We start from the raw sequence: 18,166 nt of genomic DNA, 5'->3' as shown, positions 1-18,166 counted from the left end.
AAAATGAAACTGTTATAAAACATAACTGCATTTTATTATAGCAAAGTCAGATGTAATCAGAAAACAGCTTCCTTTTGGTATAAATGTTCCACCTGTCTGCATGCAGTGTGCTACACGAAGTCCCTGGTTTAATCACCTCTTAGCTGTGTCATGACTCTTTCCTCATGCAAAACACAGCAATGCAGCCAGCCAGCCAGGGAAAACAGAAGTCATTAAACAAGCATAGTCTTATAGAATTTGGGCCAGTTTTTTTAGTTTGTATATATTTATTGGCCAAGGGGGAAAAAAAATAAAATAAAAAATAAAATAAAATCAATAGAAGCTATACAACAGCAGATTAACCATTTGATTTGTATCAGAAACAGGTAGTGCCTTGTAATACCCATCCACCAGGATGTGCTGGGGAGAGGCTGCGAGAGCTGGGGGGAACACACGAGGTTCCAACCCAGGCCACGTAAGAGGAATGTCCCCAGCTCTGGCACAGAGGAGACGGACTCATAACCCACTAATGGAGAAAGAGCACTAATCTTCCCCTGTTCTGGCTTGGAGGCACCTCTCAGACAAGGAAAGAGATGGATTTCACATGGGTGGTGTTGCCACATAATCTGTAGGATTCTCTTGTTTGGACAGGAAAGCCAATGACCCAAAAAAAAAGATCTTGGAAGGCGAGAGAGCTGAAGAGAATGCCTATGTACAGTTTTATCATGGGCAGACAGCAACAAAAGTTGGATTGGGTGGGCTGGGGTGGGCTGGCCTCGCTCAGCCTCACTTGATTTGTTCTCTTGTGATGCAGAATGCTTCCTTGCGCAGGTATCACATGGACTGATCTCACCTTTCATTTACGCTTTTGAATCTTAGCCCTCTGAAAACAGAGCTATCACAATGTAATACCTGCAAGGTCATCAGGTAACCTGATTTTTCAGAATGAGATTTACTGTTCAAGACCAGAGAACCAGGGACACATAAAAAAAAAAAAAAAAGTGTGAAGAAAGTTTCTTTTTTTTTTTTCGTAAGCATAAAGAATGTTTGAGAAAAGCAGAGATGTAAAGGGAAAAACTTGGAGCCAGAAGATCCAAACTTCCCCTTGATTCTAAACTTAGCTCAGCCACTGGCCCACCGTACAGATGACTCACTGCACTTCCTTGAACTTAAATCATTTCTCCTACAAAACTTGTTAAAGAAAGACGTCAGTGTAAATTAGATGTTGTATCTAAGTTTAGCTATGGCCAATACATAAATATTGTAACTTTATTGTGTTCCTATCATTTTTGTCTCATTTAGAAATATGTGTATATACATACACATATGCATGTGTATACATAGCAAGGGAGAGAAAGATTTCTTTGTGCTATTTTTATGAATTAATTTACATATATTGTTATTTTGCTGGTGACATAACAGCTCACAACTGATTAGGAGTTTAACCATTTTCAGAGCAGCCTGATTCCCACACCGCCCAAGCCCTCTTCATCCTCTCAAACTGTCAGTGAAGTTTCAATCCCATCCAGGCAGTGGGAGCTGAGGGAGCACACATCCAGCATATAACATACATGATGGCTGATTTCTTGTGACACTAATCTTCACTCCTGAGGGAAAGACAGTCATTTATTCATAACTCCAACACTCAAAAGTAACCATTCTTCTCACCATGAAGATAAATGTCAAAACAGAGACCAGCCATAGGCTGAGTCTGATCTAATCTGTCCAAAATGAATACAAATTTAGATCTGTTGTCAAATCTTGAATGGTAAACCCTTTAGCCCAGGCAACTATTTCCTCAGTCTGCCCTCTCCACCTGTAAATACACATACCACATTGGATATACACTGCCAGAGGAGTATATTAACCCTACAAAACTAGACAGGATATGAGGCTGACCAGCCTGTCCAATATGAACAAAGAAACAGACAAAACCCAAGACTTACAGAAATGTGCAGCCAAGAGGAAAAAAATACAGAATTTTTGTTAAAATTTCTCTACCCTTTAACACCCAGATGAAATTAGTGGGCCCTGCACTCCCAAGCGGTTAATCCAGCAAATGAGAAAAACAGGTTCCAAGCTGGATGCCTGTTTTGAGGGATCTGTTGAAGATGGCAACTGAAATTCCCTTTCTAGTAGAACTGTTCATTCCCTACCTCCCTATCCTTTCTCCAGTTCACATTTCCACACTGACAATGTCATCTGGTAGGTCTTTATTCTTGACAGAATTTGTCCCATCCAATTCAACAAGGCCAAGTGCCGGGTCCTGCACCTGGGCTGCAACAACCCCAAGCAGAGCTACAGGCTGGGAGATGAGTGGCTGGAAAGCTGCCTGGCCGAGAAGGACCTGGGAGTATTGGTGGATAGTCGGCTGAATATGAGCCAGCAGTGTGCCCAGGTGGCCAAGAAGGCCAACGGCATCCTGGCCTGTATAAGAAGCAGTGTGGCCAGCAGGTCGAGGGAAGTGATTGTGCCCCTGTACTCGGCTCTGGTGAGGCCGCACCTCGAGTACTGTGTTCAGTTTTGGGCCCCTCGCTACAGGAAGGACATGGACGTGCTCGAGCGAGTCCAGAGAAGGGCGACCAAGCTGGTGAGGGGTCTGGAGAACAAGCCTTACGAGGAGCGGCTGAGGGAGCTGGGCTTGTTCAGCCTGGAGAAGAGGAGGCTCAGGGGCGACCTCATCGCTCTCTACAGTTACCTGAAAGGAGGCTGTAGAGAGGTGGGGGTTGGTCTATTCTCCCACATGCCTGGTGACAGGACGAGGGGGAATGGGCTAAAGTTGCGACAGGGGAGTTTTAGGTTGGATGTTAGGAAGTACTTCTTTACCGAAAGGGTTATTAAGCATTGGAACGGGCTGCCCAGGGAGGTGGTGGAGTCACCATCCCTGGAGGTCTTTAAAAGACGTTTAGATGTAGAGCTTGGGGATATGGTTTAGTGGAGTACTTAGTGTTAGGTCGGAGGTTGGACTCGATGATCTTGAGGTCTCTTCCAACCTAGAAAAATCTGTGAATCTGTGAATCTGTGAATCTGTGAATTATACCTATGCAGCTCCTCATATCCTGTTATTAAGATATTGGATGACACCATGGAGGAACCAGAAGTGACTGCCCTTTTTCTGTCCAACTTCTCTAATTCATAATGCCATAAAACTCCACAAGGTTCTCTTTGAAGAAAAATTGCTGAAACTCATCTCAAAGCCTCAAGAGAAAGAGGTCTATTTTCTGTGGACCACATAAAGGAACTATGCTGTTTCAGAGATCAATGCAACTATCTATCTTGGATTTTTTTATCATTGTTGAAGTTGTAAAACAAACACTCTTGTATAAATGGCAAATATAGGATGCTTGTTTCCACTGCTTGTAATCTGGCATATTTCTGGTTCTTAAATTACTTTGTTCAAAAATAAATCCCATTTTTAGGCTCAGAAAAACCTTCTCAACAGCCAGTTAACTATTTACTGCAAAAGATGCAAAAGATACCATAGGTTTCACACTTATTCTGCCTTAGCAGTTCAACCCCTTTACCTCTAATGACTCATATCCTTCTCATCTTCTCCAGGTATTCCAAGTAAGTAACTGAACCACACTCAGTTTTAGCAAAAGGCACTTGCTAAAGATGTCCCACACATGTTTAGAGTAATGGACCTTGGCTGCGTCAAGATGGGATTGCCTCTAGGAGCCCAAGAATAGCTGAGGAGATTTGGCCAGCAGCCTGCCACGAGTCACTGTGTGATTTGCTCTGTCCCAGGATTTGTGCTCCAGCTGGACCAAATCCTTCTCTGACATGATTACACAGATCTGCACTGGTGTTGGATTTGGCCCGTATATCACAATACAGAAATGGCATTGCTGTCATGGGTTTGCTCTTTCTGAGAGCTACAGGAATGGGTGCCAGGTGACAATGGAGATGACAAAACATGGTGGTTATGCAGGAAGAAATGGATGTCTCTGGGAGCAAGATAGGGCCATGGCCTCTAGGTATGTGAAGTAATCATCCAGAAAAGAAGCAAGGTGTGGGAAAGGATTTTGATCTCCCATCATGACGCAATAGCCAAGAGAGCAAATGTGACACCTGCTAGCAACCAACAACACCTGGGGAAGAAGAGAAAAGTTATCACTTTTTGCCACATCCTTGAGGTTGTCATTGCCAGATACTGTAACCATTTCTAGTCTCAAAACCTTACTACAGAAATTAAAAAATGCAAGTGGTTCAGAAGTAATCAAAATCTCCCTTACTGTGAGCACTTGAAGATCAATCTTTCTACCTCAAAGGTAGGGCATGGAGGAGAGTAAATCTCTCCCTGAGACTGCCTACATGGAGAGGAAAATCTCCAGGCATTAGAGATTCTTCAGCAGGCTGCAAATATCCTGGACTTTAAAATGAGACAAACTGAAACAGGGCACAGAGTGCTAAACTGCACCATTTGGAACAACTTATCCAGCAAATACACCATTCCTGCAAGTCTTGTGATCATTACTGCTGTCATAGAGAATAGATCACTCAGAAATTAAATGCTAAATGAAGGACTCCATGAAATCCTATGCCCTGTATTATCTAAGATAGAGTAGATGATTGTAAGAGTCCCCTCGGGTCTTAAAAAATCTATGAGTGTCGTTAAAAGGATATGCACTTTGAGAAGCTAAGAAACAAGTCCTTAAAATTTTCAGGAACATGCTTTCCTTGCAGGAAATTAAGTTGCAAAAGTATCAGGGAGCAAGCCCCCAAAAGATCAAACTTCCTGCTGATTTTCTATTTTCCTTAACTCTAGGTGAAAACATATACAGCCAATGGATGAACTTCCGTTTATGAAGAAGGCTGAAAAAGTCTTGACAGGCACACGGAGAGGAGATCAGCACCTCTGCAAGCACATCTTGTGACAGGAAGGCATTGGTCACGTCCAGAGTTACACTAAAGTTCTACAGAAATGTATTCTTTGAGGCTTTCTGGCTTTGATGCCAAGTTCAACTATGTGACAGACGTGGCACTGCAACACCTTTCTGAAGGCTGGGGTCTGGACTGCATGTCCTGCTCTGCTCAGCCTCCTTTACTAACTGACAAGAGTTTGTCACTTTGAATTTTGGGAGGTTTTCACAATGCAGGGTTCCAAAATCATGTGTTGTCCAGTCATTCTTATTCCCCCAGAAGACTTTTTCTCCATTGCTGGAGGGAGCCATACAGCAGCAGCACGCAAATTACCAGGCATTCCCACAACACTCACGCTATATGACTCAGTATTGAACAATATTTTCCAAGCGTATTGCTCCAGGTAGCAGTTTCAATCACTGGGAACAGAGCTGAGCTTCCTCCTGAAATCATATTTGATTCAGTAAAGAGTGATTTCAGTAGCTTCGGTCTAGGAACATCTCTGCCATGTACAGCAGAAGTCTGCACCCCTTCTGCACATCTTCCACAAGTGTCAGGACTTGAAGACCACATTTTTTCAGGTGGGCCAATCTCGAACAACCAATGCCAAGCAGGTCTTCAGCTTGGATCTCTTAAGCACATTCTCTTTCTAGGTGGGCACGAAATGTAATGGGATTATATGCATGAGCACTGCATAATTACTGAATAAACCTAACAGCAGTTTGTCACTCTGTGCTGTCCTTGGGAAGCAGTGACTTGATTTTCTTACACTGTTACTTTGAGAAATCCCTGTTCTCTCGCCCTCCCCCCAATGAGTATCTCTTTGCATTCTTCTCTGAGCGAATCTGCCCTGAATCAGAGCTTTTATCTGGCTTTGCACTAATTCTGCACGCATACCACCGATACCAGCGGTGTTTTAAGTTCTCTCAATGTCCTGTTAGTCAGGAAAATGCTGTTGTCGAAATTAGCGTATAAGGTGAACACATGGCGGGGAGGATATGACCAGTCTGTTTCAAATCCTGGACTTATAGGTTTTTTTTAAAATAATTTGCTAGGAAATTGTCATTTAATTCCTGTGCTTTAGTTTTTAATTGTATGAGCTTAGAAGGAAATAGAGTTTAGTTTAAGCTAAATTGCTGTTACCTTTCAACGTAGCTGAATATAGTCCCTGAGCTACAATAAAAATAATAAACACGAGCAGCTATTGATAAACGGAATTGAAGATTAAAGGTCGGATATCCTGTCCTCGGCTTTGTGCCGACAAACCACCCTGCCTGCGCTTTTTCGTTGCGGCCGCCTATTACTCCTTAAGCCCTAAGCAAGTCTTGATGTGTCGCAGGCACATTTTTTAGGACAGCCCGGCACAACCTTGAGCCAAAGCGAGTATCCACCACCGCCCGAGCCGGGAGGTGCCGGGAGGGTGTCAGCACACACACAGCTCATTAAAAGCGGATTAGGTGACGAGCTCCTCCAACAGACCAACGCCGCTGGAAAAGAATGGCTCCTGAGCACGGGAATTGGCAGAGAGAGGGGCACCGGGCTGCGGATCTTGGAAAGCTGGGGTTTCGGTGCCGTGTGTGTGGAGCTAGACTTGCTTCGGCAGTTCCTCTTAATGGACTCGAGCAGAAGAATAAGCACCAGTGAAGGCGTTAGGGGTGATTTGGTGACAACATGTGGAGACTGAATAAGAAGGTATGCCAGGCACGAAAAGTTAGAAGCACTGATTAAATGTTAAAAATGAATTAATTGTTATTATTTTTTTTAAATGCGATGCAGCTTTCACTGCTAGCTTCTAGGTTCCTCTCCCCCAAACACTAGACGAAATTGCATTGTTTACAAAAATTTATTAATACAAACTTTACACACTTTGTATAACAGTTATCAAAGTCCTAGTTATAGATATCATGTGTGTAATAATACTTTGCTGCAGTTCTGTTTATATTCATTCGCACACAAAATAAGTTCTCCAAGACTAACATCTACCTAAACTAGCACTGTATCTCAAATCTGCTCAAGTTTTGGTAAGGCTGTTGGCGTTTCTAAAAAGTACACAGAGGATAACCTAGGCGGTCACTTCATGATGCTTGCAGCTAGCCACTGAACTCGAACGGCTAAGGTCAGAAAGAAAACGTCAAGAGAGCCCTAGGTCATTACACCACAGCCGACACAAACACAGCAAACTCTGCCCATTGCCACAGAACAGAAGACAGAAGTACGACTAAAAACGCAAGCCGATGTGTTGCAGCATCGTAGGGCCACTAGATAGCCATCCGTCAACTCGTGGCGATTTACAAGGTGAAGAGAAGGCACCAAAGCTGCAAACTGAGCCCCGCGGCCCTCGGCCCCAGGAGCCCGGACGGCAGCACCCGGACCACCCCCCCGGAGCTCTGCCCGGGGCCGGGGCTGTCCCCGGGGGCGGTTTTGCCCGAGGCTTTTTTTTTTTTTTCTTTTTTTTTGGGGGGGGTGCTGGGAGAGGATGAGGGACGTTGTTTTCGTAAGCAATCGACGGCTCGAATTCGGGGCTGTTTCTTTTTTTTTTCTTTTTTTTTCTTTTTTTTTTTTTTTTTTTTTTGTGGAAAGACTCCTGTAAGGTTTGTGTGGGGAGCTGGAAGGAAGGAAGCGGTACCTACGTGTCCTCCTCCGCCACCTGCCCGCGGGCAGGGAGGGGGGCGAGCCCCCCGGCCGGGATCGCCGCTGCCGACGGTCCCCCGGGTGCAAGGTAAGATAGGAGTCCGTACATAGAGAGATGAGGTGAAAATGGTTTATCTCGTTAGAAACCGGACCACAGGTGAACACTACACATTCTTGTATGACAAAAGTTCGTTTTATGAAATAAATTTTACTAAGCAATAAGCCAGAATGTAGAAAAATACATTTTACCTCCAAACTCAATAAACAAGGAACAAAAACTTTAGTAGTAGTGCATAATTCTTTAGTGGTAGCTACAACAGGGGTTCCTAAACTTTTACAATAAGAGCTTGCATAAAACAGAACAAAGGAGTGAGAGAGCGTTCACAATCTTTTTTTTTTTTTTTCCCCAAAAAGAACATAACCCCAAAAATAATTATAAAAAAAAGGTGACTCGGGTGGGTTAAACGGTGTTTGGAAAAGTGCGAAGAGAGGATGAGAGGCGGGAGGGTCTATAAGAAATAATAATAATAGTAATAATAATAATAATAATAACAACAACAGTCAAAGAAAAGAGCAACTCCGACCGAAAAAATGCGAAGGCGAGAACCCTGCTCATTTACACACGATGAGAAGCATGGACAGCACTGGAGAGTAACACACTGTACTTTGCATCCAGGTCCAGTACCGAGCTGCCCGCGGCAGTTGGGTAGCGGATCGGAGGGGGGGTCGCCTCTGGACCCCCGGCCCCTTGGGGCCACCCCAGCTCACGTCCCCGCTGGTCCCCAAAGGGTCCTGGCTCCGCTCTGCCCCGCAGCCCTGCCCGGCCGGCCACAAGAGCACTGCGCGGGGCTGGGTGCTCGCTATCCTTGCTTCGGGGGTCGTTGGGGTTTTAGGTATTTTTTGGTCTTGAGTTTTGGTTTTGGTTTTCTTTTTTTTTTTTCCTTTTTTTTTTTTTTTAACTGTTCTCCCTCCAATAGGCAACAGAGATGTGCACAATTTGGATCGAGCTGTTGTTTTCGCGTGGGGATTGTCCTCTAAGCTCATTATTTGAGGAAACACTAATACAGATACGACTGGAATCAAAGAAAGCAGGAAAAATAAAACTAAAAAATCGAAATCTAGAGCAAAGGGGACGCTGCCCCTTCAGAGAGCTAGTGGCAAAGGAGCCTGCCTTGAGACTCACCGGGGGAAGAATCTGCTTCAGCAATTCTCCCAAATCATTTTCCTCAAAATCCCCTGGGAGCAGGGCATCCTTCTCTATGTACAGTAGCAAATGGTGAAAATTAATGTCTTCGACCCTGTCGCGGATAAAAATACTATCCTTTTAATTTCCATTACAAAAATAGGAGTAATATTCAAAACAATGATTGTCTTTTTTTTCTATTTATTTTATATAAAAACATAAACAGCTCAGGCGAATTCTTGTTCTTGTGCAGGCTTTATATGAAGAATTGTTCTTTAGTATTCGTAGTAGTATTTATATATATATATTTATATATTATATATAACTTAAGGATTGGTCCACAAAGTAGATCTGTGCGTTTCTCTAGTGCTTTTGTACAAAAGAAAAACAATATTATTATCAAAATATTCATTTAATGGCTTTACTTCATACATAAATACATGTTTAGATAACACAGGAGCGGTGATTGTTCAGTCAGTTTGGAAATGACTTTTGTTTTTGTTTAGATTTTTTTTGTTGGTGGTGGGTTTCTCTCTCTCTCTCTCTCTCTCTCTCTCTTTCTCTCTCTCTCTCTCTCTCTCTCAGGACTTTGTATACACGGGAGGGGCTGGTTACTCATCGCTACAAATACGCTACTCGGCGTCCTTTGTTTTTAACTCTTTGTTTATACCTTTTCCCCAGGACGGCCGCTAAGTATTTCTTGACAGCCATTTGTTTCCGGTAGCGGCTGTAGCTGTCCGTGAAGATGCCGTCTATGTGCCGCTTGGTGAGCGGTTCCGCCTCGTCCCCCAGGCCGCTGCTGGCACCGCTGCAAGCACCGAGAAGCACAGCTCCATCAGCACAGCATCACCACCAGCACAGCTCCACCACCAGCACAGCATCACCAGCACAGCTCCATCGGCACGGCATCACCAGCACAGCACCACCAGCACAACTCCACCACCAGCACAGCTCTATCACCAGCATAGCAGTACCAGCACAGCATCACCAGCACAACTCCACCACCAGCACAGCATCATCACCAGCACAGCATCACCAGCACATCCCCATCAGCCCAGCTCCACCACCAGCCCAGCTCCGCCCCGCTCCGCGCCCCTCCGCGCCCCCCGGCCCCGAGCCGCCTCTCCCGGGGGCGCAGCGCGGCGGCTCCGCGGGCAGACAAAGACAGCAGCCCCGGCCATGCATTATTCATCCAGCCGAGGAAATGTCACCTCCCGCGGGGGGCGTCTCGCCGCCCCTGCCCCGCCGCCGCCACGGAGCGCCCCGGGGGTTCGCCCCGCCGCGTACCCCCCTGGGGACACCGCTGCCCACGGGGGACCGGGGATGGAGGAGGGGTCTAAGGGAGGGGATGCCCAACTTCTCGGCGTGAAACCAAAATAAAATAATAATAATCGGGGAAAGGAAGACGGATCTAAATGCACATATGCGCGCACGGGCGTGTTACACCGAGGAAAACTCCCTGCACGCCGGCGCTGGCGCCGGGCTCCCGCTACTCCGGGAGAGCCCCGGTAGCCGTGGCCGGGGGCTGAGGCTCGGGGAGCCCCCAAACACCCCCACATCCCCCCACATCCCCCCCAACCCAGCCCCGCCGCCGGCGCAAGGCATCCCCGGCGGCGGCCCGATGCGCTTTGTTCCCTCCAGCGCCCACCAACGCCCACCGCGCGGAAAAGAGCGAGCGGAAAGCCTTACCCGACCCGCTTGGCCATCAGGGAGTGCAGATATTTCCTGGCGGACAACTGGCCCAGGAGTTTCCTGTAGGCTTTGTTGAAGATCCCATCGGCGTGCCTGGGGCCGGAGGGAAGAGCCCCCGGGTGAGCGGCGACACCCCCGGCCCTCCCCGCCGGCTGCGGGGGGCGGCTTCTCCCCGAGCCCCCCCGGGACCCCCATTCCCCACCCGCAGCCCTCCAGGAGGTAAGGCTGCGACCCTATTTCTTCTGGTGGCCGGGCAGGAAAGCGGGACCCGGGCAGGTGGTCGTTTGTTTTGGGGTCGGGTATTTTTTTAATATTTTTTCTCTAATTGCTAGCGGCTTGGTGGTTTTTTTTTGTTTTTTTTTTTTTTTTTTTTGTCCCCCAATCGGCTCGGACACACCCGGCTCGAAATTGTCGCCTGCCACCCCGCGAGCTGCGGTCACCTTTTTTCCGGTGGGTAGTACAAGGTGTACATCTCGCCCAGCACGGAGGACGGACTCGCTATCCCCAGGGGCTCGTGGTCGTAGGCGAAGTCCTGCAGAGTGTTCCCGTCCTCGTCGTACACTTCATCCTCCAGCCTGGCAACGAGAGCAGCAAGGGGAAGGAGTCAGCTCCCTCCGTGTCTCCGCACCCGGCGGTGCCCACCCGCTCCTCCCGCCCCATCCCCGTCCAGCCTCTGCGGGGCAGGACCACGAGGGACGGAGCACGCCGAGCTCGCGGAAAATCCTCCAGCATCCCCCTTTTTTCCCCATCCCCAGGCCCGAGGAACAGCCTCCCCTCTGCCGAGAGCTGGGAGCCGGGTGCCTCCCAAGCGGAGCGCACGCACGCACGGGCAGCACCCGCACGCACAAACCCGCACACACACACACACACACACGCACACACACACACCCGCACACACACACACACACACACCCGCACACACACACACACACCCGCACACACGCACCCGGCCCTGTGCAAGGGGCTGGCCGGGAGCCTGCAGCATCCCCGACGGGGACCGGGAGGTCAGCGGCAGCCCCCCGGGGGCTGCGCCCCGCTCCTCCCCGCAACGCCTGCGGGCTGGGGTGGGGCTTGCTCCCGCTGCTGCTTTTCGTTGAATGGTGGCTCTGCCCTTTGAGGTCCCTCCGGTTCGGTGTCCCCCCCCTCCCCCCCAACCTCTCCCCCCCCCCCCCAAGCCCTCCCCGCCTCTCTCTCTCTGCAGTACGATGTAGGTCATCGTACGATACAGGCAGCTATTTTTGTCCGCGAGCTTTAGCGGAGGTATTAATAATAGATGCCGCTAAAGTGTTTCGCTCCTGCTAATTCAGGCGCTTGAATGGAGGGGAGCCAGCTTGCCGCCGGCTAATGGCCCCGCAGGCCACCGAGCCCACCGCCCTGCCGCCCTTCTGCCCGGGGAGGGGAGGGGGCTGCTCTGGGCCAGCCCCGACGGGCTCCGGGATCCTGCCAGGACACCTCGGAGCCCCCCAAAGGACACCCCGTAAAGGGCACCCTCCTGGGCCACCCGGCATCGCCCCCCTCCCACAGCCGAGCCGCGAGGCGGGGGTCCCCCGCAGGGCCCCCCCGGAGCAAAATCGAGCTGGGGGGGGGGGGGGGTGGCAGGACGGCAGCAGCGAGCCCACAGCTCCCCCCCGAGCCCCCCGAGCAGGGTGGGACCGGGCTGCCGGGAGCCGTCCAGAGGCCGGTGCGCATCCCACGGGGGGACCCCGCTGCTGCCCCAAACGCCTCCGGGGGGCTCCGAGCACCCCCGGCACAAGCCGAGAGGGGCGGCACAGGCACCAGCCCGCGATGCCGAGTAGATGGATAAGGAGAGAAAACCGCGACACCTCGGCAGCCGCCTTCCCCCACGAGGAGGGAGGTGGCACAAAGACAGGTAAATAGGGGAAGGGACCGAAACCCCGCAAACTCCGCCGGCACCACACGAGCCGCGGCAGCTCTCGCAGGCCAGCAGGCGACGGGGCACCCTGCCGCCCCCAGCCCACGGCAGGGCAGGGATGCTCGCCGCTCCGCCGGCCGGCTGCAGACAACCAAAGCTGCCAGGGTCCTGGGGGGGGACACACAGGAAGGGGGGTCCTGGGGGAGGCAACTCCCCACCCCCTCCTCTCCCTGTCACTGGGGACAAGAGGCTCCCCGGAGAAGTTAGTGCTGCAGCCGGGGGGCAACCCGCTGCCTGTCCCATCAGCACAGCATCCCCCCAACTTGTCCCCCCCGGCGCTTACAGCCCTGCCAGGGTATCCTCTCTCAGGACGGACAGGGTGGGCATGCAGGAAAAGAGGAGGGGGTTTCTTTTGGTGTCTGTCCCCCCTTCCCCTCTTACTTCGTCCCCCTTCCCTTAGCAAGAGCAGGGCCTGCGGGGGCCCGGAGGAGCCCCGGGGCGGGGGCCGGACCCACCTGAGCGCCGGGTACTGAAGTCCAGCCGCAGGTGAGCAGTAGACGCTGCAATGCATTATTATGCCATAGACCAGGAGTGCTAGGATCGCTTTGCTACACATTGCCACTCTGTGCGGGAGGGAAAGGAAAACCGCTGTCAAAAAAAAAAAATATATAAAAAAAATAAAAATAAAAGATATATAAAAATAAAAAATAAAAAATCGCCCACGACCCACCAAGCCCTGGCCGAGCCCGCGGGGGAAGGATGCTCGGCGGCGGAGCGGCGCGGAGCGGGGAGCGGCTCGGAGCGGTGCCGCCGCCGCCCGCCCCGTCGGTGCCCGCCCGCCCGCCCGCCCCGGGACCGCGGCGGGGAGGCCCCGGCGAGCTGCCTCGTGTCCTTACCATCAAACTCTAAACACCCGGCACTAAGAGCGTTTGGCTGCGAAACTAAAAGGGCAGGTCTTTAAAAAATATATGGGGGAAAAAAAAAAATAAAAGAAAAAAGAAAAGAAGAAGAAAAACCCAAAATAGAGGGGAAAAAAATAGAGCTGTCTCCCAAGTTGCGGCCGAAAGGAGTTAAAACGCTCGTAGCATCGCCTCTCCGATGGGCGAAGGACCCGCGGGGTGAAGACGCCGCCAAAGCAGCAGTGAGTTGTTTGCTGATTTTAGGGGGATCCGCTCCAAAAAGAGGAAAAAAAGAGGAAAAAAAGAAAAAAAGCGAAAAGGAAAATAATAATAAAAAAAAAAGTTTGCAGGTAGCAGCGCGGATCTGGAGTGGAGTCTGCGAGGGAAGGGAGAGGAGGGATGGATGGAGCGAGGTGTCGCCGGAGAAGGGAGCGCAGGGGAAGGGGGAAGAGAGCGAGCGAGCCCGGGAGGGAGCGGAGGCGGGGAGCCGCGGGCTGGCTGCGTGAGCTGTTGTCTTCCCCAGCTCTCTCCCCTCACTGAGCGCCTTCTCAGCCTTCTCCTCTTCTTCTCTTCCTGCTCGGTGGCTCCAAACTTGACCAGCCTTCCGCAGCCTTCCGTCTGATACGCAATTAGCAACCAAATCTTTGCAAACACCCCGCTTCGGCAAGAGCCCTCTTCGTAAACATTCGCCTGCTCGTTACCTTAGAGGACGGGCAATATTGTTTGTTGCCCCCGTGGTGGTGTCCGGATTTTTATTCATGAATCAAATGCCTTTTTTTTTTTTTCTTTTTTTTTTTTTTTTCCCGGTCACGTAATAATCGGGTATCAGAAAAGACGTCACCACCCCAATTCCTCAAGGAACACGGTTCTGTGTCGTCCTCAAAGATGAGCTTATCAGGAGTCATAAAGCTTCTCATAAACACCAACTCACGCTTCCAAAAAAAAAAAAAATAAGGCTAAAATAAATAAATAATAACAACAAGAAGAAAATAACACCCAGAAAACCCACCCCATCCCGCAAAGCCTTACGAGGGTGCTCGCCCCGGCCGAGCTGTACCTGCTGCGGGAAGGGGCCGAGGGGCGGAGGAGGGCGGTGCGGGATGGGGGGGTCTCCTCTCCGGCTCACCCCCAAGCAGGACCCCCACTTCCACTCGGATTTGGGGATGGAGAGGGTCTTTTTTTTTTTTTTTTTTTTTGGAGGACTATTGGGAATGTTGTTGTCATTACTCAAGGGTCCCTCCTCGGGGGCGAGCAGAGGTGCTGTGACCGCGTGGGGGGCTTCACGTGTGGCCACCGCTGCCCGGGGGGGGGCTCGGGACTCTCTCCTCCCATCCTTGTGCAGGGGCAGTGAGGGAGGGGATTAAAGGAAAAAAAGAGGGGGTGAAAAAAAAAAAAAAAGAAAAAAAAAAAAGCCAAGAAAGTTGACTTGCGGGAGGGACTGGAAGGGAAATCCCTACCCCGGGGAGTTCCCCGCCGCCGGGGTTATCTCCCCCGGAGCAGGGATGCGGGAGGCGAGCGCTGGGCGCGGACCCCGGCAGGCTCCCGGCCCCGCAGCAGCTCCCCCTGCGCCCAAAGCTGGCCCTTCATTTCCGAGAACTGCCCCGAGAAGCGCAGGCTGGCTGCAGGAGCCATTACTGCACATTTTAATTATTGGGATCATAAGCAGAGAGTTCAGGAAGCAGCAATAATTTACTTCTCCTGTTTCCTAGTTGAATGGTTTTGGTGTAACGTGCTTAGCCGAGTTATTTGAGCCCAAATCGATTTCTCAAAAAAAACCCAACAACAACAAAAAAAGGCACGCCGTACAATTACGTCCCTATTATGCTCATTTGCAGCTGCAACATTTTTCCGGAGAAGAAGGAAATTTAGCGTGAATGAATTATCCCCTTCCAAAAGGGCCACGGACGCAATGCCGGGGCGGAGGGACGGGGGCCACGGGCTGGAGACGGCGGGGGTCCCCGGTGGGGCGAGCAAGAAGGGAGCGACACCGGGCCGGGGTCGGAAGGCCCCCACGGCTCCCGCGAGGGTCACCGGGGGCTTCCCCGCCGGCGGCCGCTCCGCGGGGCGCGGAGCCGGGGAGCTGCGGGCGCTGCGCCAGCGCGCACCGTCCGTGGGCGCACGGCGCCACCGCGCGGGCAGCTCCGCGCCTGCCGCCGCCGCCGTCGGTGGGGCCGGGGGTGCCCGCTCCGGGGGCTGGGGAAGGCTCGGGGGAGCCCCCCCCCCAGCCGCCGCCGAAGCCCCAGGTCCCGGCTGTGAAAGAGGACTGCCCTGGGAGGGGATGCTGGGGGAACCTCGCTCGCTGCCGGAGATGGGTTTGTGGGGCTGGTGGGTTTGGTTTGGTTTGGTTTTTTTTTGTGTCCTTTTGAAGTGACTCTGCGACAGCGGTGTTAAATAAAAATAAAGAAAGAAAGGTAAAGAAAGAAAGAAAGAAAAAAAGAAAAAAAAGAAAGGTTTTAGGGAAACAAGCGTGGCTGGGGTTAGGTGGATATCTTGGCTTTGCAGTCTCTGCGTAAAGGATAGGAAAGGCTCTCTCTTTCCAAAGAGACCAGAATCGCGGGGAATGCATTTTAAAGCTGTGGCTGTTTTCACTTTAGTTTTTTTTACCGCTTTTTATTTACACTGCCTCATTTCCTCTCCTGCCTCCCCTGCTCACCCGGTTCCTTCCAGAAAGTGCCAGGATGCCCGAAATCCCAGGCATCGGCATCGCAGCCGTACCGCTTCACCTACAAGGGTCCTGATGCTCCGGAGCGGCCCGGTGCCGCCCCTGGTGTTACTGTGCACGCAGGAGTGATGCCAGGACGGTTCGCAAAAATACGGCTTCTAGACACTCATTTAGGGTGAGTGAGTAACTCACAAATGATTCATGCCAATAAAAGTCTCATCGCATCTTGGTGTACTTCATGGGTGTGTGCACGCAACGTGAATATGCAGACAACATGAACACAGCTGAGGCTGAATAAATAAAGGTTTAAATCTGTCCTCCACGTAGAAGCAAATTTCTAGATAACTGTGTAATTTCAGGGCTGAGAGGGATTTGGCGTCTGTAATGCTTGCCTCTAAGGCAAATTCCTAAGGCAGCATCTGAAGGAAAGTAGGTTTTCACTGGCAGAATTTCCTTCGTCTTTCTGCTATCAGCTTAAATTAGACCTTTTAATTTACCTGACTATGCTATTTTAAATATCTATTCTATTAAGTAGAGCATTATAATTCTATAGATATTTCTAGTGGAGCTTACAACCCCTGAGCCTTGTTAAGCCTGACTGGGACTGACTGCTCTAAAGCCTACTGCCAAATGTATAATTCAAAGAAACATTTCATCATGCACAATGATGGGTATCTTATCCACTCTTCAGAACCCCCCCCCCTTTTTTTTTCATATTTATGCAGATTTCTATAAAGAAATACCAAGAACAATCCATCAAACTATCGGGAATTTTATTGGTCCATAAAGCTGGATGATATCTCACGCACACTTGTTGGAAGTGCAGCCACTCTATCGACATTTTTTTTCTGCACAGCCCACCTTAGCTGTGTGTTTTAAAAGGAATTTGGAAGACTGATGGACCTGGAATATGTAACGTTATCATGAAAGGTTATACATTTTTCTGCCAATATAGAAAGGAGTGAATTGTTCCTTCTCAAAAATAAACAACCCTACCGACCCAGCTGCCTCTCTCTCACACACACACCTCTATGGGTTTCTGAGTTTCTTGTCACTGTCTTTCCCCTGGCCTCCTATCCTACAGAGATGGCTTGGGCAACCCATTGCAAACCAGTCTGCTGATGAACTTTGTTCATGTCTGCATCAGCTTCATGGTTGTAACGTCAGCCTTCATCTTCTCGCAGCCCTCCAGCCTCCTCCTCCCCCTGAGCTGGTGCCTGGGAAAACACTTATGAAAGCTCCAGCATGGGAAGGTAGTGCTTCTCAGCACTTCCAGCTGAGACCTGGCACCTGCAGTGGAGACAGGAAAACCTCATTTTCCCCCTCAAGGTTAAATCGCAATAGGCTCGGACACAGAGAAATGCATCATTTACAAAGATGGTTTCCTTTGGTTAAACTGTTCTCTCTTGTGCTTTCTTCTGCAAGTAAAAGCAGCAGTACGTTTAGGAGCACTGTGAAGAGCACGAACACCAGTGTGCTTCCCCACATCTGCCATAGACTCAAAGAGTAAAGCTGTTAACCAGAAAGTTTATTCACTCAGGAACATTTTGGGAAGGAGGAACAAACCACAGAAAAAATGAGAGTAACAACCAGGAACAGAACTGGGACTGCAACTCTAGAGACACGTACAGTGAAGGGTCTGAGGCAAAAAACCAGTCTAAAATTCCAGGAGGGGAGGGAAATGCATTAACTGAATGGAGAGGGCTCACTTGCTGATGGAGTCCCTTGACAAACTCTTCACGGGTGACCAGCAAGTGTTAGCTGTCAGCATCCCACAGTAAATTCTTTGGGAGGATTTTTCTGATAATTCCTTGTTGACTTTTATCACCTTACCTCCATTTCCAAGCAAGCAGTTGAAACCCATTCTTAAATATGTTCTGAGAAAAAGGGCTGGCTTTTGTTTTTCTTTTCTTTTCTGAAGTGATGAGCCACAACAGTATTTCTCAGGACAACAGCGTGGGAGTACAGCGAGCGCAGTCATCCCACTCTTGTCCCTGTGTAGAGCTCATGGTGAGAGACAAAGGCAGTAGGCTGTCAGGGCCTTGCTAGACTGCCCACACAGGGGTTCAACGCTTGACCTTACATGACGGGCATCCTCCTCCCCCTGTGCAGCAAACCCAGCACAATGACTGCAACAACACTGATGCGAAGGAAGAGTCATTCCTATCAAAACAGAAAGGCAAGAAAAGCACTTTCTGGATTAACGAAAGACCTAACGGCGGGCTTGGCTCCACAAGGAGTTGCCACCATGCTATGCGTGTGATGGCTGATTTCCTTGGATGAGCAATAGGTATATTTATAATCCCCCATCTTTCACCTGTGTAAAGTCATATTCTATGAGGGAATAAAAGTGTTGTTTTCCTTGACCCTTTCTGACAATGGTT

General features: G+C 50.1%; 1 protein-coding gene across 3 annotated transcripts; it reads right to left on the bottom strand.

The window, feature by feature from the left end:
• Positions 1–8,396: 8,396 nt before the first annotated feature.
• On the bottom strand, positions 8,397–14,064 carry ADCYAP1 (adenylate cyclase activating polypeptide 1). Of its 3 annotated transcripts, none has more exons than XM_083823496.1 (5): positions 13,822–14,064; positions 12,737–12,844; positions 10,789–10,923; positions 10,346–10,441; positions 8,397–9,464 (listed from the first exon to the last, which is right to left on the bottom strand). In XM_083823496.1, the coding sequence occupies exons 1-5, from the start codon at positions 13,878–13,880 to the stop codon at positions 9,278–9,280; spliced, it is 585 nt and encodes a 194-aa protein (XP_083679622.1). In that variant the 5' UTR covers positions 13,881–14,064; the 3' UTR covers positions 8,397–9,277. The 3 variants fall into 3 exon arrangements, with proteins under 3 accessions (XP_083679622.1, XP_083679624.1, XP_083679623.1); XM_083823498.1 differs by lacking the exon at positions 13,822–14,064 and adding an exon at positions 13,118–13,815 and having other exon boundaries at positions 12,737–12,869; XM_083823497.1 differs by lacking the exon at positions 13,822–14,064 and adding an exon at positions 13,118–13,815.
• Between the last annotated feature and the right edge of the window lie 4,102 nt (positions 14,065–18,166).

The sequence above is a fragment of the Anser anser genome (assembly GCF_964211835.1).
Source record: "Anser anser genome assembly, chromosome: 2".
Taxonomy (NCBI): Eukaryota; Metazoa; Chordata; class Aves; order Anseriformes; family Anatidae; genus Anser; species Anser anser.
This window is presented reverse-complemented; position numbering and strand designations above follow the sequence as displayed.

What these genes read in the sequence shown, in the direction of transcription:
- ADCYAP1 (XM_083823496.1), bottom strand. Translation starts at nt 13,880, where the DNA reads ATGAATAAAAATCCGGACACCACCACGGGGGCAACAAACAATATTGCC. An exon ending in AATATTGCCCGTCCTCTAAG is followed by an intron (nt 12,845 to 13,821) that starts GTAACGAGCAGG and finishes CCTCCCGCACAG; the next exon opens with AGTGGCAATGTGTAGCAAAG. An exon ending in CTGATGGCCAAGCGGGTCGG is followed by an intron (nt 9,465 to 10,345) that starts GTAAGGCTTTCC and finishes CGGTGCTTGCAG; the next exon opens with CGGTGCCAGCAGCGGCCTGG.